Below are 23,267 nucleotides of genomic sequence, written 5' to 3'. Positions count from 1 at the left end.
GCTCTCTTCTGGCATTCTTATGTTCACTTGTTAAGACAAGTAGCTAAATGATCATTTTTGGATACCAGATTAATACGCTGCTTGAGATTTGAACCCGGATTATCATGGGATAGTTTAGTGTATAAATAGTGATTCAGCATCAAATCCCGGGCAAGGATGATTATTAAGTTGTAATTTGTAAATCGTGATAGGTTAGTAATCTAATTGTACCACGAATATATCAACAACAAGAAAAATATACGGATTTTTTGTTAAAATACAATGCAAATTTAGAATAATATGGAATTAGTTAATGTATATGGGTAAAATATCTAGATATTAATATGTATATGAAAAATATCTAGATATTAAAATGTAAGGAAAAATCTAGATATTTATGTGTGTAAGAAATATCTAGATATTTATATGTATAAAAATATCTAGATATTTATATATATCCATGGAAATATCTAGTTTCTAGAAACTTCCATGGAGTAGTATAAATATAGGTGGGTGTTTCATTTGTGTAAGGTGTGAAGTTGTGAGAGTAAAATAAGAAGTGAGTTGTGAAGAAGAGAAGAAGAGTGTGAGTTAGCGAAAGTAGAGAAGAGAAAGCTTGTAAGTAATATTGTAATTGTAATTTAATATAAGTATTTTTGTTAAGTTTCCCGATCAAGCCTTAGTTTGTGTTTAAGTTCTTAGTGTACTTTTGTTGTTCTTATTATATGGTCGGCTCTGCCGCCTAAGTAATACATGGTCGGTTATACCGCCTAAAGATATATGGTCGACACTGTCGCCTAAGTACATTGTGCACTAAGGATTTATAAAATTAAAGGCTAACCAACGTTAAAGTGTTGGTGTAGTGAGTCTAGTATAGTCTAGATCCTCTATAGTGGGTGTGTTGGGCTCGTCGAAGCTTCCAACAATTGGTATCAGAGCGGGTCGTTCGGGACCATTGCTAGTGGAGGTACTCATCGGTAAACGTTGGACGTTTACATCGTCTTGTTGACACCAAGGCCCTAAGGGAGATTCTGTCAGAGCACAGTTAGGAACTGTGAAAGCTCATTGGTTTGGGACCAAGCTTATTGGACGTTGGACGTCATGATGACAGATCTTGCAAGTACGAGCAGTGGAATCAAGAGTCTCAATAACCACAACTATGGTTATTGGCGGACTTGCATAGAATCCTACCTACAAGGACATGATTTATGGGAGATAGTTGATGGCAATGACACAACGCCTCCACCGAAAGAAAATATCGAAGCCTTGAGAAAATGGAACATCAAGGCCGGGAAGGCTTTATTTATATTGAAGACTACAATCGAGGAGGATCTATTGGAGCACATCCGTGACGAGAAAACACCAAAGGCAGCTTGGGAAACTTTTGAAAAATTATTTTCAAAGAAGAATGAAGCACGCCTCCAGCTCTTGGAAAATGAGCTTGCGGGTATCACACAAGGAAGTCTATCTATTTCTCAGTATTTCACCAAGGTGAAATCTATTTGTCGTGAGATATCTCAACTTGCTCCTGAAGAGAAAGTGAGTGATGCAAGGATGAAGAGAATTATCATCCATGGCTTAAGGTCCGAGTATAATGGATTTATAGCCGCTGTGAGAGGATGGCCTACTCAACCATCATTAATAGAGCTGGAGAATTTATTGGCTAATCAAGAGGCATTAGCCAAGCAGATGAATGAAGTAACCATAAAAGACGGAGAAGATGCACTCTTCACCAATAAAAAGAAAGCAACATCTCGAAGACAAGAGGCGATGAAAGAAAGTAAGACATATGGGTGGAAGGGTCACCCAAAATCAAGAGGAAACGCTTCAGGGGGAGCTCAACAAGGAAGAAGAGATCATCGCCAACAATACGGGGAAAATGATAAGAGAAAGAATGGTGAATGCTTCAATTGTGGCAAGAAGGGTCATTTTGCTCAAGAATGTAGATTCCCCAGAAGGCGAACTTTCGAAGGAAATGTGGCCGCCGCAAGAGATAAGAAGAAAGAGGTCACATTCGAAGCAACCATTAATGAGGAAACATGGGATGCAGAAGCAGGACTTTCCGTTGAAGCTGACATGGATGATCAAGCTCTTGCAGCAACCTTAAAGTCAAAAATAAACTATAAAGATGATTGGATCATCGATTCTGGGTGCTCAAATCATATGACCAATGATGAGACGAAGCTGCAAGAAATGGAGGATTACAAAGGAAAAAGAGTCTTGTTGACAGCCAACAATTCAAGGTTGTCTATTTCTCACATTGGAAAGACAATAATTCCAAGTGAAGGTGACTCTCATAAGCTCCATCTCGAGAAGGTGTATCTTGTCCCTGGCCTAAAGAAGAATTTACTGTCAGTACCACAATTGACAGCAGAAGGGAACTATGTGCTCTTTGGACCAGAAGATGTGTCTGTATTCAAGAGAGTGAAGGTGGTTGGCAATCCAATTATGCAAGGAAGAAGAATAGAGTCGGTCTATGTACTATCTGCTGAAACAGCATATGTGGATAAGACTCGAAAGAATGAGACGGCTGATCTTTGGCATGAACGTCTTGGACATGTGGGCTACAACAAGTTAAAGGAGATGATGGTGAAACACATAGTAAATGGACTTCCTCAAATTGATATCCGAACAGATACAATATGTGCTGGATGTCAATTTGGAAAAGCTCACCAATTGCCATTCAAGGAGTCAGCGCATCAGTCCAAGACACCACTAGAGCTCATACACTCAGATGTATTCGGCCCAGTGAAACAAACATCACTTGGAGGTATGAAGTATATGGTGACATTCATTGATGACTTCTCAAGGTATGTATGGGTTTACTTCATGAAGGAAAAGTCAGAGACTTTTCAGAAGTTTAAAGAGTTCAAGAACAAGGTAGAAAGTGAGCTCAATACTAAGATTCTATGCTTACACACAGATAATGGAGGAGAATATTTATCAACCGAGTTCAATATCTATCTTGAGAAGCACAAGATCAGAAGGCAATTAACTTGCCCCAATACTCCACAGCAGAATGGAGTGGCGGAACGCAAGAATCGCCACCTTGCCGAAACTTGTCTAAGTATGCTTCATGGTAAGAATGTACCAGGTAGATTTTGGGCCGAATGTATGAGGACGGCTTCATACGTGATTAACAGACTCCCACAAACAAAGTTGGGATATATTTCACCATATGAAAGATTATGGAAGATCAAGCCAACCGTCAACCATCTCAAGGTTTTTGGATGTGTATGCTACGTCTTCGTACCAGATCATCTACGAAGCAAATTTGATAAGAAGGCAATTCGATGCATTTTTGTCGGTTATGATGAATCAAGAAAAGGATGGAGATGTTGTGATCCAAATACTGGAAAGTGTCATACTTCAAGAAATGTGGTATTTGATGAAGCTTCTTCATGGTGGTCACCTCAAAAGATAGAGCTTCCAGAATCTCATGGATTAGAAGAAGTTCCAAAAGAGAAAGAAGAACATAAAGAGCACATAACGGATCCAATTAAAGAAGGAGATGGATCGTACTCTAAGGAAACGAGTCCATGGAAAACTGGGGTACATCAATCTACATTCGAAGAGGTTCGTCCAAGCCAAATGGATGCCGAGTAGCATGTGCAAGAATTACGGAGATCAACAAGGCCGAGGCAACCTAATCCGAGGTATGCCAATGCTGTTCATGTGGATGAATCAATACCTATTGAGCCTTCCACTTATGAAGAAGCAGCACAAAGTCAAGAATGGCAGAAAGCGATGGAAGAAGAAATTAATGCACTAAAAGAAAACCAGACATGGAGTTTAGTTCCAAAGCCAAAAGATGTAAAACCAATATCTTGTAAATGGGTTTACAAGGTGAAGACTCGATCAGATGGCTCCAATGAAAGGTATAAAGCTAGACTTGTTGCTAGAGGTTTTTCTCAACAATGTGGGCTGGATTATGAAGAAACGTTTAGTCCAGTGGCGAAGATCACAACAATTCGAGCTCTACTAGCTTTAGCCGCTAGCAAATCTTGGAAGTTGTGGCAGATGGATGTCAAGAACGCTTTCTTACATGGAGAACTTGACAAAAACATCTATATGGAGCAACCAAGAGGCTTTGAGAACAAGATCCATCCTGAGCATGTCTGCAAATTAAAGAAGGCACTATATGGCTTGAAGCAGGCTCCAAGAGCTTGGTATGGGAAAATTGGTGAGTTCTTGGTACAAAGTGGTTTTACAGTTGCTCCTTCAGATTCTAGTTTATTTGTGAAACAAAATCATGGAAAACTAGCCATAGTGCTAGTATATGTGGATGACTTAATCATCACGGGAGATCACTATGAGGAGATCCAAAGAACAAGAGAGAATCTGTCTATCAGATTTCATATGAAGGAGCTTGGAGAACTCAAACATTTTCTTGGACTCGAAATAGAGCAGAAAAGAGAAGGATTATTTCTGAGACAACAGAAATATGCGCGAGATCTTTTACAAAAGTACAGAATGCTTAATTGCAAACCTATCTCAACTCCGATGGATCTAAATACAAAACTACGAGCAGATGAAGGAAAAAGTCTTCAAGATGTTACCATGTATCGAAAGATGGTCGGAAGTCTTATTTATCTCACACTAAGCCGGCCAGACATATCTTATGCAGTTGGAGTGGTTAGTCGATACATGAGCAATCCGAAGAAGCCTCACCTTGATGTTGTACGACGCATCTTAAGGTATGTTAAAGGCACTATTAACTTTGGTATTTTATACAAGAAAACAAAAGAATGTCACGTGACTGGATACTGTGACGCCGATTGCGCTGGAGACTATGATACACGACGGTCAACAACTGGATACATGTTTAGTCTTGGATCGGGAGTAATATCATGGTGCAGCAAGAGACAACCAACTGTATCCTTATCAAGCACCGAAGCAGAATATCGATCGGCAGCATCAGCAACACAAGAAATTACTTGGTTAAAGCAGCTAATGGAAGATCTTCATCAATCAACAGATTATCAAGTAAAGCTTTTCTGCGATAACTTATCAGCTATACGTCTAGCAGAAAATCCAGTCTTTCATGCGAGAACAAAACATATAGAAGTGCACTATCACTATGTTCGCGAGAAGGTCCTTGAAGGGGAGATCAAGATGATGCCAACAAAGACAGATGAACATGTTGCAGATATATTCACCAAGAGCCTAAGTAAACCGAAGTTTACAAAATTCAGAGAAGCACTTGGAATGGTCTGCAAGACATCGTTGGAAGAAAATTTGCATTGAGGGGGAGTGTTAAAATACAATGCAAATTTAGAATAATATGGAATTAGTTAATGTATATGGGTAAAATATCTAGATATTAATATGTATATGAAAAATATCTAGATATTAAAATGTAAGGAAAAATCTAGATATTTATGTGTGTAAGAAATATCTAGATATTTATATGTATAAAAATATCTAGATATTTATATATATCCATGGAAATATCTAGTTTCTAGAAACTTCCATGGAGTAGTATAAATATAGGTGGGAGTTTCATTTGTGTAAGGTGTGAAGTTGTGAGAGTAAAATAAGAAGTGAGTTGTGAAGAAGAGAAGAAGAGTGTGAGTTAGCGAAAGTAGAGAAGAGAAAGCTTGTAAGTAATATTGTAATTGTAATTTAATATAAGTATTTTTGTTAAGTTTCCCGATCAAGCCTTAGTTTGTGTTTAAGTTCTTAGTGTACTTTTGTTGTTCTTATTATATGGTCGGCTCTGCCGCCTAAGTAATACATGGTCGGTTATACCGCCTAAAGATATATGGTCGACACTGTCGCCTAAGTACATTGTGCACTAAGGATTTATAAAATTAAAGGCTAACCAACGTCAAAGTGTTGGTGTAGTGAGTCTAGTATAGTCTAGATCCTCTATAGTGGGTGTGTTGGGCTCGTCGAAGCTTCCAACATTTTTCTAAGCATAGCCCTAAGCCCTAAGCGCTATACTTGTGCTTTTAGTGTTGGAGTGTGGAGACATTTAAACAAAACTGGAAAAAGTGTCACTAAAAACTGTTTCAACAGAGAAAAACAGATCAAAAACAGAGCAAATTGATTGCGCGCGGTGATGGTGCGCGGCGCGCTCCCTGCGCGCACTAGAGAAGTTTTGATCAGAAGGCTTGCTCGAAGTTTGGGAGTGTGCACGGCGCGCACGTTTAAGTGTGCACGGCGCGCACGATGTCTGGCAGCAAGTGGGCAACTTGCACACATGGGATCCGATCTTGATTGATTCTCCTTTCACTTTAGGTGCTTAGTGGGTTGCTTTACACCACTAATTGTGGTTGTGATCATGTCATTAGTGGGTGTAAAGCATGGCTAGTTGGTTTATCTTTCATGATTACTAGCACACTTGAAGATCAAGTTGTAGTTTGGTTGGTTTCTTGTTTGCTCTATATATAGAGCTCATTCATAGTCATTGTAACACACCACTCTCAAGTATTCAGTAATATAACAATCTCTAGTTGGTCAGTGGACTAAAGCAATCACAACGATTGCATATAACCACGTTATATCTTGTGTCGTTCTTACATTTTCGCATTTATTATCTTTCGTTCATTAAGTGGGTTGAGTGATCTTGATAGTATCACTACTCGGCTAGTAATCTTGTAGAATTACTAGCGTTGTGTGGGTCCTAATATCCTAACATTTAGGACATGCATTACATGGTTGTAACTAATTCAAAACTACCCCACTAACTTGCTAAATAACCACCTTCCTACACCTTTTGTACTATCATTCATGCACACAATCTTTTCTTAAGCATAGCCCATAGGATTATGTTTAGAAAAACTCAAAATTATATATTGCCCTGTGAAAAGTATCTGCTTAAAGAATAAAACTAATGTAGAGGAGCTCAAATTTGAGAGGCTAAAAATGCACGGAGTAGTTTGTTGTTAATTGACTCACCTGTTTTGCCCCTTCTACTCAACTCAACATTTATATTTACTTACAATATAAAATCCTCCGTACGATTTCCACAACACAACAGAATCAGTATAAGTTTCATTATTGATAACCACCTTATTCCTAGAAAACAAAAATCATTGATGAACCTTACCTACACATTTAATCAAATATATACTTTTCCATCTAATTTAGTGGGTGATTGGCAACAACTAACATTAGTCATCCATCTTGTAGTATCATCTTCTTCATCATGTGATGCTTCAAGAAATCTCCTCCACTGCAATCAATTCTCCTACTTTTTATATCACATGTGGATATCACTTTGGTGTAGAGTTTGATAATTCCATTGGCATCTATAGAAAAGCAGATGTATACACCTTGCTTGAAGGCAGGGGCTGGTGGAATGCCATCTAGAATCAACGATTCGAGCAAGATGTTTTCATCCGTGTTCATGCTCTCACCCTGATACACATCAATATTCATATGTACTTGATTGTCGATTTGTGTGCTGTAATAACGCATCTTGGCGGTGGGTATCGGTGTGTTCCTTGGGACTATAACGCTCATTTCATTTCCACGGATCGAGATGCCAAGAGACAGAGGGGTCACATTTAATAGTATCAGGTCCTTCATCATCTTTATACCACCACCATTACCACTCAAGTTTGACGCCAATACTGCTGCACCATATGCCACAGCTTCATCTGCATTAATGCTCTTGTAAAGTAGTTTTCCATCAAAAAACTCGCTCAACATTTCTTGTACCTTTGGAATCCTTGTAGACCCACCAACAATAACTACATCATCAACATTCTTCTTGAACATTATATTCCCATCTCTCAAACACTTCTTCACATGTGCAATGCACTTTTTAAAGTAAACATCATTTAGCTTCTCAAATTTTGCCCTGGTGATTTTCATCAAAAAATCAATTCCCTCGTATAAGCAATCAACGTCAATTGATGTTTGAGTTGTTGACGACAGGTCCCTCTTTGCTTTCTCACATGCAACTTTCAACCTCATCATTGCTTTCACATTCTCACTCATGTCTTTGTTTTCTTTGTTCTTAAATTCTTGTACGCAATACTTCACCAATGCCTTGTCAAAATCTTCACCACCCAAATGAGTGTCACTGTAACACCCCAGCTTAACATGACCACAATATTGTCCGCTTTGCCCGCAGGCGCACGGATTTTTCTTGGCGACCACACACGAGAAGCACTTTCCCAGGAGGTCACCCATCCTGGTAGTGCTCTCGCCCGAGCACGCTTAACTGCAGCGTACTCACACATCTGCTCTGTCTGTGGTCCCAAAACGCGTTGTGTCATTTAAGCGTGGGTATTACCTTATAATCCCATGATCACTCATGTCCGTGGGCGATGTGGGATTTGCCTAGGGTGTTACATTCACCCCCCTTAGGGACTCATCGTCCTCGATGAGGTTTGCCCCACCACCCCCAACATCACATGAGTGGCTCTGATACCATTCTGTAACACCCCAGCTTAACATGACCACAATATTGTCCGCTTTGCCCGCAGGCGCACGGCTTTTTCTTGGCGACCACACACGAGAAGCACTTTCCCAGGAGGTCACCCATCCTGGTAGTGCTCTCGCCCGAGCACGCTTAACTGCAGCGTAGTCACACATCTGCTCTGCCTGTGGTCCCAAAACGCGTTGTGTCATTTAAGCGTGGGTATTACCTTATAATCCCATGATCACTCATGTCCGTGGGCGATGTGGGATTTGCCTAGGGTGTTACAGTCACCGCCAACTGCTTTAACCGTAATGGTACCATCCTTGCTGATATTTAAAAGAGACACATCAAATGTCCCTCCGCCCAAATCAAAAATGAAAACGTTTGTCTCTTTGGGACCATATCTATCAACATTTGTCTTATCCAGACCATACGCAATTGCTGCTGATGTTGGCTCGTTAATCAACCTCATGACATTGAGGCCCGCTAGTTTAGCGGCAGTCATGGTTGCTTGACGTTGCTTGTCATTAAAATATGCAGGAACAGTAATCACTGCATCTGTGACTTTTGTTCCAAGGTAGGATTCAGCGGCCTCTTTAAGATTTTTTAAAATCAGTGAAGATATGTCTTCTGATGAAAATTCCTTGTCCCCATATTCATGTTCAAATACAACAATTGGCTCCTCTGCAGACCCTTTCTTTACCTTAAAAGGCCATAACTTCATGTCCTCCTGCACTCTACTATCACTAAATTTGTTTCCAATTAAGCGTTTAACGTCTCAAGATTAGCAAATAAAAAATAAAAAAAAAAAGTTAGTGAATTAAACATGAAATTAGTACTATGTAACTTGACACAAGAATCTGGAAAAGGCATGTGACGGAAAAGATCATCATTATCAGAATAATAATAATAAGAATGTAAGTAAAAGCACCAGAAAAAACATTAAATAATGAAAGAAAGATTACCAAAAACTGTGTTTTTAGGGTTTCTGGTTATTTGATTTTTTGCAGCCTCACCCACCAAAATATTAGTGCCGTCCCAGGCAACACATGAGGGTGTAATCTTGTTACCTTGTTCATTAGGAATGATCTCAATACGATTATGTTGATCAAACCACTCAGCCACACACGAATATGTTGTTCCAAGATCAATCCCAATTGCAGTTCTTCCAACTGATTTCGACATCTTTGTAAAACAAAACAGAACAGAATAAAACTAAACAAAACACAAATCGCAGTCCTTGGTCCTAATGTTTTTAACCTTATTAAAATTAAAACTTACGTAAAAAACCTACCTTTTCTGTTACACAACAACTGAACCGACTAAATTAAATCATATTGCGGAGACGATGATTTATTTATATTAATTCACATGCTTGGTAATCCGAAATTAAGTCAAACTCTATCTTCTATCTGTGTACGTACTCCGTGTACTGCAAGACCTATGTCTTCTTCTGTTAAAATAATGCATTGGACTTTGCAAATACGCGAACGTACAAACTACCAAGCCCAAGCCCAAGCCCAAGCCTGTAACACCCCGCCAAAATCGCCATTGACGCGGATGTTAACTCTGGTCCCAGTGCTCGGCTTGACTTCTAAGTAACAGTAGAGTTCTACAGCGGAAGCAATATATCTAAGTACCTGAGACAAAACATGCTTAAAATGTCAACCAAAAATGGTTGAGTGAACAACATAGGTTTAATAATCATAATAAGTTTTTAGACCACAAGATTTAGTTATCAAAAGTAAATGCTGAAGTTATGATATCGAAACGTAAACAAAGTTACCCCTGGACACCTTGAACTGTCAGTGTCGAATAATCATTATTATGTAACCAAAGACCAACGGTCAAATGATTAGAGACGTCGCTCTCAATAGGCCTATTCACAATAACTAAGCTTACCAAAATTCCAGTAATTAACGATATCATGGTGGGGATTTAGCATGAATCAAAGCATGTCAGCACAGTTAAACAGTTTGCGGGTACTTGTGTCTAAGCGTAAAACAGTTTGAAAACAAGCATGTGTCTCACCTCAAAGTTCAAAATAAGTAATAGAGAAACAGTTAAAAAGTGGGGCTATGAAGTTCACCTTAATAGCAGATAGATATTCCACACAAGTTATATGATCGGAGTGTTAAACACGGAGAATCCACACAAATAGAACATACATAATCATTTTAATAATTATTAGATTAACTAATTTGAAGATAGGTTCGACAGATTCTAATGAGTTGTCATTCGATTAGACAATACCCCCTATCTATTAATAGTCAATAGTCCAATGTCCACAAGTGTCGGTCTTTTGTCCAAACCTTAATTATGGTACAAAATCTAATAACCCCGTCTTAATATTTAGTCTAACATCATGATTACTTTGGCTCAAATAAGCATAATAATAACTTAGTTACGAGGTATTAATTTAAAAAGGAAGAACATAGCTTACAGTGGTGATTAATCGCGTAGAGTTACACGGGCAGAGTTTTGACTTACAAACTTACAACATTTGCTACCATAACCTTATTATTATTAATTTAAATTAAAATTATAATTAAAATATAAATATAAATATAAATTGAGAGATAAGGGAAAGAAAATAGAAAAAGATGTATTAAAACTCGCAGAAAACTGGCGAATTTATAGGATGTGGCCTGCTACAGTAACTCATGCGGTCGCATGAGATTTGTGCCTTCTGGCCATGTGATCGCATGGCCGTCATTTCCTGGTCACATACTTTTTGGCTCCTAGCTTGTCGACATATTTATTTAATATATATAATATATATAATTTTATATAATTTTTTATATATATTATATTAAATTCATGTGCATAGTTGATTTGTAATTTTAGCTCCGTTGCGTCGCGCGTTGATAGTTGGCTCAGGTCCCAATTCCGGATTTTCGAACGTCCTTTCGTACGATTTAATATCTTGTACTTTGCGTTTTGCGTCTTGTACTCTTGTAACTTTAAGAGAGTACATTAAGACTAATACCTCTCATCAAAGTATTCTCCAAAATCGTCGATTATAACCAAAACAGGAAACCTATCATGCATGTGAAATGCAGCAAAGAACTTGTTGATCCCTTCCTCATCCTCCACATACCTACCGATCATAACAATCCAAATTAGAAAAATAGAAACTGTGATAGTGGAAAATTTAAAGACTTAAATGGTGTTTGGGATTGCTTATAAAGGTACTTATTAACTTGTTACATTTTTAGGGCACATGAGCGATTCTCAAACTATCTTAAAAACTGCTTACTTGCTTAAATTTCAGAAGGATTAAGTACTTAAACCTTATAATAGTAAGTTTTTGCGGATTAACCCTTTAAAATAAGCAATGCCATACATCCAAACCGGTTGTATGACAAAAAATTATGTTGAGTGTATTGATAAACCTGTAAAAGTGGATGAAGTACTTAAACCTTATAATAGTAAGTTTTTGCGTATAAGCACTTTATAATATGCAATGCCAAACACCCAAACAGGTTGTATGACAAAAATTTGTGTTGCAGTGTATTGATAAACCTGTGAAAGTGCATTGCTATTACAAAGCCAAAAAGTGAAACAAATAACTACAGTTCTGAATTATTCAGTAACAATTAAAAAAACCTTACTTCATTTGAATTCGATTAAAAACTATAAGTGGTGAGGGTCTAGTTATCAATTTTCCAAGAGAGCAAGATATACATGGAACCATTGTATCATGAAGGATTTTTCTATCCTTCATTCGATGTCCATGTGTACATTCAATAATTCTTTTCATCATTGTTGATCCTGGATGGCCCAATCTGTTATGCCATAAATTAAATACACCAGGATCAATATACTTTTCTTTAATCACCATATGTGCTTCTGGTACATTTATATGTGTATAATGTAATCCAGAATTAAGTCTTGGCAGTTTTTCAATCACGTGATTCTTGTTAGTGATACTTAAATATTTCTCATTTTCTGCCGTTACTGACTGATAATCATATCCATTAAGGTATATGTCAGAAAAACTCAATAAATTTCTGCTTGACTTAGGAGAGAATAAGGCATTATTAATTAAAAATGTTGTACCGTTTGGTAATATGAATTTTTCCTTTCCTATCCCTTCTATCAAGTTAGCAGCACCTGATATTGTATGTATAGTTCCTTCCGTTAGTTTCAAATCAATGAAATATTTTTCAGATTTAAGGGTGCGTTTGATAAAACTGAATGGTTCAGTGCTGAATGATTCATATCCTGAATGATTCAGAGTCTCTGAATCCTGAACGAAAAACTAGCGTTTGATAAATATTCTGAATGACAAATCTGAATGAAGAAAATTACTATTTTAACCTTCTACTCTTTATTGTAAGGTGGAGTGATTAAATTTAAATTAATTCTATTATAGTAATGTGGAACGATAAATTTAAATTAATTTTATTAATTTAGTATAATTCAACAACATAATACTTCGTACTAATACTAATATGCATCAACATATATATACATCAAAAAATTAAAATATATATCAAAAAATTGAAATCATACGGAGTATATCTTGTCATATTGATATTAGGTGACCCCAAGTTTGACTCTAGTTTCATCCACAACTTCATTTCCCCAAAAGTCTACAATGCTTGCCATCATCAATTCCCCGCTATTACTTCAAATATCTCAGATCTAAATCATTTCGTGATCTTCGTCATCATCAACTGAACAGTATCTATAAGCTTGCTTTTACGAATTGATAAAATTACTTTGCTTGTGTTTGACAATCACAAAATCGATTTTGTGGGTAGCGGTTCAAATGGAAGAAGGAAAAATCCCTAATTTAAGGAGATGAAGAGAGGTGTATTGTTGAGTTGTTGATGGCTGGGTTAGAAGAAAGGTGGAGAATGATTCAATTTTGAAGAGATTGAAGTTGCTTACAAGGGTAGATATGGAATACTTGCACTGAATGAAAGGGGGTGTGGTTCAGAGTGTGTGAAGGTGCTGAGTGATTCTGAGGTTTTGGTTCCATTCAGAGGTGATGTTTATTGCAAATCAAACACCCTGAATGCTGACCGATTCAGTGTTCAGATCTGAATGGCATCATTCAGAAGCTATCAAACAGACCCTAAGTATAGTGTGTGTAGTACCACTATCTGCTATACAGAGATCTCCACTACTTGATTGATGTTGGGTTCCAGCAGAATTCATATTAAACTTCATATATAAGAAACAAACAGTAAGTATATAAATGTTACACAAAATGTTTATTACACACAAATAGATAAAACTGAAACATTTGACATACATAGAATTGAAACATCAAACATAGAACTGGAGCATTTGATAAAACATATAGAACTGAAACATTTGAGAAAACATGATGACAAAGGTTAAATCATTTTATTTATAAAAGAAACATATTAATTTAACTCAAGAAATCTTCATATAAATCAGATGGTTACTCAGTGACTGTTGGATCAATATTATCCACAAAATTTACTTCCTTTTTCTTTACCTTTCAGCGAATCCTGATACATCTTAACAAGATGTTTAGATGTTCGGCAAGTATTAGTCCAGTGGCCCATTCTACCACATCTGTAACAAGATTCTTCAGAATTTTTAGAAGAATTTGCTTCAACATCTTGTTTAGTGGGCTTGTTTTGTGGTTGATATTTATATTTTCGTGGATTATTATTTCTTTGACCACCACGGCCACGACCACGGCCACGTCCACGCCCATTCCCATTACCATAAGGATGGTTTCTACCATAGTTATGGCTTTTGGCATGATGATGGCGATGGTTATTATAACCACGACCTTGCCCGCGTCCTTGTCCCTGTTTATAATTATTTGCTGTATTTGCTTCAGGGATTGCAAGTGTACCAGTAGGACGGGATTGCTGATTTTTCATTAATAGCTCATCATTTTGCTCTGCAACCAAGAGATATGAATTAAGTTCAGGATATGTGTTGAACTTTAGCATTCTCAAATTTCTTTGCACTGTGATGTTGACAGCATTCATTGTGGAGAAAGTTTTCTCCAACATGTCTGCATCACTTATTTCATGTCCACAGAATTTAAGTTGTGAGACTGTATTATACAGAGCTGAGCTGTATTCATTTACTTTCTTAAAGTCTTGGAACCTTAATGTTCTCCATTGATCCATAGCAGCTGGAAGTAAAATTTCTCTTTGATTATTGAATCTGCTTTTGAGACCTTCCCATAAAACATGGGGATCTTCTACAGTCACATAATTATTTTGTAAGCATTCATCAATATGTTGATGAATAAAGCAACATGCCGTTGTTTGTTCTTTTTCAGAACAAGTGTTGTTTTCATTTATGATTTCAAGAATGCCCATTGATTTAAGATGCATTTTTACTTTTATAACCCATGACATGTAGTTGTTTCCCGTTGATTCTAAAGGAGTAAATTTAAGCTTTTCCAGATTCGACATTTTCTATTATCAAAAATTAAAACAAACAACATGATAAATTAGAGTCAATTTATATTCATAAGTATATAAACATTAAACATAAATTTAATATAACATAAATGATAAGTAGGCGACAATGTCGACCATATGTAAGCAATCATAAATAAATGTTATATAACATAAATGATAATTAGGTGACAGTGTCGATCATATAAATGTTAGATAATAGAAATATAAATGTTAGTAACATAAATGATAATTAGGCGACAGTGTCGACCATATATTATTCAGGTGGTATAACCGACCATATATCATTTAGGTGGCAGAGCCAACCATAATTAGTATTAAGATTATCGTGCTGATAACGTGTTATAATTCAGTAGGCTTATAACTACCTTTAGTGGTTTGATTCTTGATGTTATAATTCAGTAGGCTTATAACTACCTTTAGTGGTTTGATTCTTGATTAAGAATGCTAATAATGAAGTGTAAGAACAAAGATGATAATGGAGAGAAAGAAAGAAACACTTTGTAAGTGTGAGAAAATGGTGCAAGTTTAATGCTTGCATTCATGGCTATTTATAGCAAAAATATCACAAGTTTAGGTAATACAATTTTTTTTTTTTTTTTTTTTTTTTTTTTAAGGCAAAGTTAGTTGTTAGTTGTTAGACTCGAACCTGGGTCACTCTCGAATCCATGAAACATGGATACCAATGAAGCAAGGCCTCATTGGCAGTTTAGGTAATACAATAATATTACTTTTGTGTATCAATAATTGACTATCCATTTATATATATATTTATATATTATAACAGTAACAATTAAAAAACCTTACTTCATTTGAATTCGATTAAACACATCTGAAGACGAATCAATTCCCTGTGAAAACATTCATAACAATTCATAAACTCAAAACTAAGAATACTAATAAACAAATACTCCTAACTAACTGTAAAATAGTAAAAATGATAGAATGAGAAAAAAAGGAAATTTAACCTTAGAGAGAAAAGGGGGATTTGTATCTAATTTCCTTGGATTGCAAATGAAAACAACTGATTTATCATCATCGTCAGTACTATTGACTACGGAATTGAATGCAAATTGAAATAACAACGATGTCTTCCCTCTGCAATAATAATAATATCAAAATATCCCTTAATTACATTTTGGTTAGAGACAAATTGTGTGTTTTAGTGTGCCTGAAAAAAAGGAAGAGAGAGTTAGAGAGTACGATGAGGGAGGGCCGGAGAGTAGCATTATTGTGTTATTGAGTAGATTCGGAGAGTTACCGGAGAAAAAGCGCTCCACCATTGTTACCTGCGAAATGATGGTGTGTTTACCATATTTATGCTTTTATTTATTTATTATCTCTTTAAATTGGTCGATGATGGCCAGCAGTAAGAAACCGTCACTGGTCGATGGACACCCAGATAGGTTTAAAATGGGATAGTTACCAATTAAGTTTTTGACAAAATTACAAATATAGTCCCTTTGTTCTCACATTTTTGCTTAAATAGATACGTCCAATAATTACTTGCATTATTAGTCATTGAATTCGTGTTTTTTTCCCAAATACCTCCCTTAATTTAACGACACTTAACAGTCCATTAAATTTTTAATCGAGTACATAGAGTTTTGATTGGGCGTGTAATTATACATTTAATCAAATTATCTTCTCTATCTTAATCATCATATCTCTAAACAAAGTAAATTATAAACTTTTCAAGTAAACTTCACACTCAAAACATTTTCACTCAGTCTATTCACCGACAGAGGACTTGATACTGAACTCGATTGAAGCTCATTATTATCACATAAATTAATCGATTCATTCAATATCCATATATAATTGGTAATAAGAAGATATTTATTTATTCTCATTAAAAAGAAAACCCGATTCTATATCAAGAATGGAATAAGTGGCATAAATTCACACCATCCATGACTTCTTCTTATTTGAAAACCTATGCAGGAATCTCGATGAATCAACTTTGAATCATCGACAGGGTTTACACACGGTGGCATATTCACCGCGCCATTCGATGACTCCAACTACGATGACAATGAAGAAAACGATAATGAACAATCACGTGATGATGATGATGATGATGATGAAGCATGATTTTTTTCTGTCATCGGAGATGTCACATTCATTAGTTGTACGGCCAGTGATGGTTGTTGTGGCGGCTGCGATGTCGTTGTCGACAACGATGTCGGTGATGCTGTGATGATACTGTAGCTTCTGCTGATGATGACGACGATGAGACTGCTTCGGATGATGTTTGATGATGATTGTGATGCTTCATTTTTGTGGGTCTGATTAACAAATTTTTTGTGTTATACTTATAGTTTTTTCATTGCATTTGATGAAAAATGTGGAGTATATGGAGAACATGGCAGTAGTGTGGCGTAATGATTTCAATATGGTTATGACTAAAAGCAAGTAAGGAGATGGTTCAAGGATGCTAATAATTTAACTAAATGTATAATTGCACCTTCAGTCCCAACTCTATATATTTGATTAACAATTTAACGGACAGTTAAGTGTCATGAGGTGAAGGGATGTGTTTGGGACAAAAACAAAAATTTGGTAACTAATAATGTTGATAATAGTTGGGAGTAACTATTTAAGCAAAAATGTAAAAACATAATGACTATTTTATCTATTTTGTGTAAGTTTTTTTTCAAAGTTGGAGTGTTATTTGTTGTGTGTAAATGTGTAAATCGGAAGGACACCCTTATACGGAGCACTACATGAACGCCCTTTGATGTTTTACGAAGTGGATCCAGTTTTCGTGGTTAGTACATATTACGCACTTAGTCCCTAAAGTTTATATCTTGCACATACAGTCCTTGTGGTTTGTCAATCTTGTGTGACCATTCCATGAGACCGAACTTAACGGAGAATATGTAACACTCACAGGGTTAATATTTTTCTAGGGCAATTGGCTCTCGAAAGGCTTCTCACAAGGATAAATCTTTGTTATCGTCGTATTGAAATCAATAATTTTTGTTGCCCATTGTGTAACCATGGTAAGAAGTTATACATCATACTTTATTCGCTTGTGGTGTTGCAAATGAATTATGAAGGAAAGTTGGGCTATGGTTAGATATGGATATCAAGTATTATTCATGTTGGGCAGATTGGCTACATTGGTATGATAATTGTCATTTAAACTTTAACCTTAAAAAAACGGCTGTTCCTTATTGTGGCGACATTGCTTTGGGTGTTTTGACGATTCGATTATGGAAATTATTTTTTCGGTGAATCGGAGAGAAAAGAGGAGATGCTTGATTCGATTAGACATGTTTCTTATACTTGGTTTTCTTGTAGGAGTAAAGATTGTATTAGTTGGAATTTGACTTATAAAACTATTGTAACTTGCTTTTGATTTGCTTCTAGTTTCTTGCTACAAAGCTTTAATGAAATTTTCAATTAATAAAAATGTAACTATCATATAAATTTCACACAAAGTGTACTTTGTGCGGCACAAAGTACATATGTAAATGCCACACACTTGCACAAATTTCACCAAAAGGTTCATATAATTGCATTAAATATGCTATTAACCAATCAAATTAATTCATTCATAATTTGTTATCATAATTTGCTTTTGTAATTTTATTAGGGCACATCATATCGTTATGTAGTTGAGTTTGTGTAACATCGAGTAAATCATTTATCTTACGACATTAATACTTAATGGTAACGTACATGTAACATCCCAATTATTTAAGGTAATATTATATGTAATCTAATATATTTATATATATTGTTGGTGCTATTTTGTATTATAAGTAGACAATACTTAAAGTTTGTCAGTTAAAGTTAAGAAGGACTAAGGGTGCAAGTTAGTTTAAGGACCTCTCACATTATGGTTTTGGTGGGGAGGGTAGAAAGTGCAAATAAGGCATAGTTAATTAACAAAAAGGATTAAAATGCTGGAAATTAAAATCAGTTGCAAAAAAAAAATACAGAGTGTGTGTGTGCGTGATGTGTGTGTCGAGCAAGAGGAAGGAGGAGACCAAAATTGGAAGTTGATTCTTCATGCAAGTGCAGAATTGAGTAATTAGAGGCTTATAGTTCATGCTAGAAGCAAGTAATTTATCATCTTCTTCCTAAATCCAAACTTAAAGTAAGGGTTCATAAACTCTAGAGAAGTAAGGTATGAATCTTGTTGAATTTAGATGAAATTGATGGTTGTTTCAAGTTTAGTTAATGTTTTAATGTTATATGCACTATGGCTAAGCTTAAAAACGAAATTAATTAGTGTTAATGTGTATGCTTATGTATGAACTTGCTAAAGAACAAGTATTTTGGAAAAGAAGATTATTCTAATATGGTTAATGGTTAAAAATCAAGTAGTGCACATAAGGTGTTTGATGAAATGCCTCAATGAATATGTATATGAGATTTAGTTAGTTTGTAAAGAAGAAAGTTTATGTGTCAATTGTTGTTATTGTTGTAAGTAATGAAATTTGGGTGCATGATGATTTAAAGTTGATAGTAGTGAAAATGGGTTTTATGCACATTTGATGTTTGATGAGATGCTTGAAAGAATTACAAGTCATGTTGTAGGAGATGAACTAGAGAATTTTGTAATTAGAGGAATGATGTTTGTATGATAATGTTGTTAGATTGGAAAGGAGAAAAGATAAGTTAAACATGTTATGTGTGTGTAAGTGTATGAATGTGTTGAAAAGCCTTTGAAGTTGTGATTTGTTAAGATTATGTTATTGATGAAATTAGCTAATGTATAGGTGCTAATCAAGGCATAGGAGCTTTAAGTGACCAAGGAACTTCGTTTAATCAAGGTGAGTTATATGGGGGTAATATGGGCGGGTCAAGGGTGATCATGGAATCCATGATCGCAAACTATGTAAAAGAGATGTTTTGTAAATTATGCTATATTTTTGAATTTAACTATGAAGGTGTACTTATGGTTGTATTTGAATATGAGATATGATGATAAGGGTGACTTAATGCTCCCGGATTGCATCCGTGCAAGAGGGTGTCGATTAAGTTTACTAAATAAAAGCTTAGACTTTACGTCTATGTGAAGATGAAAAGCTTAGACTTCATGTCTATGATAAGGCGAGAAGCCTAGACTTTGTGTCTATGTCAAGGTGTAAAGCTTAGACTTTATGTCTATGACCATATCACGTGATGAGCTTGGATTTATATCCATGTTAAGTGTAAGCTTGGACGAGGTCCATGTTAAGAGTGAGCTTGGATTTATATCCATGATTAAGTGTAAGTTTGGACAATATTCATGTATTGTGTTAGTTTGAATTTACATTTATGATAATGTTTTAAGCGTGAATTATGTACAAGTTATGTGTTAAGATTTAGCATATGTCTAGGAGGCAAGATGATCAATCCCGAATCACGAAATCAACCTTGGGTTGGAAGGTTATGGTTACGTTATGATTATGTTCATGTTTTAAGTTTAAGATATGTACTTACCATTAACTCACTAAGCGTTTTGCTTACCCCGCTATGTTGCTAATGTTTGTTAGGTTCTTATGCATCAAGAAGGTTTGGGACGGCAAGGTTTAGAGGGGCATTCGACACTTATCAAGTGGTATGCAAGTCTCTTAATTGAATCTAGCTTTACGATAACCGCTTATGAACGCCAAGAGTCAAATGTGTAATAAGACAAAAGATGTTTAAATTGTATTTTGGAACTAAGTGCTAATTTTGGTATTTTGGGTCAAAAGAGACATGTTTAAATTGGGCAACGGGTCGTGCGCGACCAAGCAATGTTTGTGTTTCTTAACGATGAATGTAAGTGTCAGAAGTTAAGCTTGTTTATGCATTATGTTGTCAAAATATGTTGGGTGATGATGAAATGATAAAAATGTGGTTTTTATAACATGTTGCAGCTCAGCACCAGCTCACGGGTTATGTCGCGCCGCGACAACTTGTGCCGCGCCGCGGCATTTAATTTATTTTGGTAACAGAAAGGCTGCTAAGCATGAGATAAAATCCTTTTATATGTCGCGCCGCGACAATGGGAGCCGCGCCGCGGCAAATAACTGGGTCTGGGCTGACACCTAATTTTAAAAAAAAAAAAAAAATTTCTATCGTTTAAATGGCGTTAAAAGTTGGTATCAGAGCTATGGTTTAAGGGACTTGGATAATCCACCATAGGGTTATCTAGGCTTAAACCAACACTAAGTTTTAATAAGCGGTTTGTGACTTGCAGGATAGGTAATGTTTAAAGTATTATGCCATGTTCTTTAGGATTGTATAGGATGCTAGAACTTAGAAGAAAGGAATGGTAAGAATGAATGTGTGTTATACATGAGTTTGTTTGTATTTTCGAGAAAACTATGCACTTGTGATGTGATGTACGAGAGTGGTTTGGTACACCCGGATTGCATCCGTGCAAGAGGGTGATGATCAAACCCGCTAAGTAATGAAGCTTGGATCCATGTCATAGATGATGAGCTTGGACTTGTGTCCATGTCAATGATGATGAGCTTGGACTTGTGTCCATGTTAATGAGGATTAGCTTGGACTTGCGTCCATGTTGATGATGATAGGCTTGGACTTGTGTCTATATCGCTAATGGTAAGCTTGGATCTATGGTAAAGTTAATGAGCTTGGACTTGCGTCCATGGTAAAGTTAATGAGCTTGGACTTGCGTCCATGGTAAAGTTAATGAGCTTGGACTTGCGTCCATGGTAAAGTTAATGAGCTTGGACTTGCATCCATGGTAGAGTTAATGAGCTTGGACTTGAGTCCATGGTAATGTTAGTGAGTCTGAATTTACGTCCATGCTAATCTTGATGAGTTTAAGCCTTATGTCTATGAAATTATGTTTAGCTTAGGCACAATCATAGGTCATCCCTAGTAAGTTGTGACTATGGTGTGCTATGACCGGATTCGATACAAGAAAGAAACATACGGGTTAACAGGTTATGTTTTGGTTGTGGTTATGCTAATGCTAAGAGTGCTCTTGGGTTTTTGTGACCATGAGTTCTATATAGGATGATTTCAGTTGCAAGTTTAAGATGAACAAACACATGAATAGAAACGGTTATGTAAGTAGTTGTTAAAAGTATAATGAATGTACCCTTAAGTTGTGATGACTAAAGATGATGCAATGGAAACGAGAAAAGCGTGAAAGTGGTCCAAGTAATACTGAAGTGTGAAGGGAATATGAACTCAGTCCGGGTTGGGTAGGGACCCGAACCCGATCTAGAATAAAAGAAGGGTAAAGGAGTCACGCGATGTGTGGTAGGTACCTTCCTTTACACCTGCACATGTTTTGTGTGACTTTCTACATGAATGTGTGTAGGCCTTAACCATTAATTGGAGAGGCAACGAAACTATATAGTTGTGACTATAGTGAGTAAATGATTATTTTGCTCCCTTGGAGTGGGGTTAGTGTGTTGCAATGGAAATGTGTAGCAATGAACCTTCAAGTAAAGAGACTAAAGGAGAAGAAAGAGTTTCCCTTAGGCAAATGCAAGAATGTAAAGAGGACCAAACTACTTACTTTTGAGTCTGAAATGTCTTAAGCAACAGATCCCTTTGGTCTTGGAAGGAGAGGAAGATGTGATAGATAAGATTGAACCGGTTGTAAGGTCTTGTAAACACTTGGATCTTCATAGCTTTAAGACTACACAAATGCAAGAAGAACAAGATATAATGTAAGAAGCCTGAAAACGAATAGTTCTTATTTTTTTTTTTTAAAAGGAAGAGATTTGGTACGCCAAATGATTGTAGTATGATGAAAGACTTAATAGACAGTTAAGAAAACTAATTAAGCATGGAGAGTAAAATTTTGCATGAGAATGAGCAATCCAGCTATCATGGTACTTAAGACTGGGTTATGATTAAGGAGTAAGATGTGCATGATATACGATGTTTTAAAATGAAGATTGAGTGTATATACAAATGTGTATTATCTGTAAAGACACGAAAGAGATGTGAGAAATAAGAAGATTTTTATATTATAACAATGAATTTTGAGAATGAAAGGAGGCGTTTATGAAAGGTCGCATGAAAATAATTTAAAGAGTAAGGTTCCTTACCCGTAAAGATGATGGGAGATGTATTTAGGGCTACATTTGCGTTGTAGCAATGAGTCTTGTGACACGTTCTGGTTATGTATTGAAAAGAAGTAGATTCGACTATTCATTAGTCAGAGAATATGATGTAGAGACTGATGACGAAAATGAAGATAGTATATGATTGATCTATAATCATACTAGATGATATTGAAGGCTTGTTCAAGAAATTAGGTAAATTTTATAAGCAAAAGAATTTATTGGGTTTTACATGATGCATGTCAGATTCCCCGATTCTAGTTAATGTGGTTAAGAGGAAAAAGGGTTAAGTGAAGATACATGATCGAAAGGATCATAAGAATGGAAGATTGATCATGGTGATAATATGATCGTTAACTTTAGGGAGTTAGATGAAGGTCGAAATAATGGTAACTCTTTAGACTTTAGTAGAAATATTTTACAAAGAAAGAACCTATGGACGATTTGAAGGAA

The 23,267-nt window shown here is 36.1% G+C and overlaps 2 protein-coding genes across 2 annotated transcripts; both read right to left on the bottom strand.

The window, feature by feature from the left end:
• Positions 1 to 7,101: 7,101 nt before the first annotated feature.
• Positions 7,102 to 9,908, bottom strand: LOC139855260 (heat shock 70 kDa protein 3-like). The gene is made up of 4 exons (XM_071844496.1): positions 9,843 to 9,908; positions 9,322 to 9,541; positions 8,655 to 9,133; positions 7,102 to 8,028 (listed from the first exon to the last, which is right to left on the bottom strand). The coding sequence occupies exons 1-4, from the start codon at positions 9,906 to 9,908 to the stop codon at positions 7,102 to 7,104; spliced, it is 1,692 nt and encodes a 563-aa protein (XP_071700597.1).
• Positions 9,909 to 11,338: 1,430 nt separating this feature from the next.
• On the bottom strand, positions 11,339 to 16,116 carry LOC139855259 (uncharacterized). The gene is made up of 4 exons (XM_071844495.1): positions 15,985 to 16,116; positions 15,750 to 15,879; positions 15,589 to 15,632; positions 11,339 to 11,456 (listed from the first exon to the last, which is right to left on the bottom strand). Exons 1-4 carry the CDS (start codon positions 16,062 to 16,064, stop codon positions 11,339 to 11,341), a joined length of 372 nt encoding a protein of 123 aa, XP_071700596.1. The 5' UTR covers positions 16,065 to 16,116.
• Between the last annotated feature and the right edge of the window lie 7,151 nt (positions 16,117 to 23,267).

Source organism: Rutidosis leptorrhynchoides, chromosome 6 (assembly GCF_046630445.1).
Source record: "Rutidosis leptorrhynchoides isolate AG116_Rl617_1_P2 chromosome 6, CSIRO_AGI_Rlap_v1, whole genome shotgun sequence".
In the NCBI taxonomy this organism is placed as follows: domain Eukaryota; kingdom Viridiplantae; phylum Streptophyta; class Magnoliopsida; order Asterales; family Asteraceae; genus Rutidosis; species Rutidosis leptorrhynchoides.
Note: the sequence above shows the minus strand (reverse complement) of the source record. Positions and strands in the feature narration are given on the sequence as shown.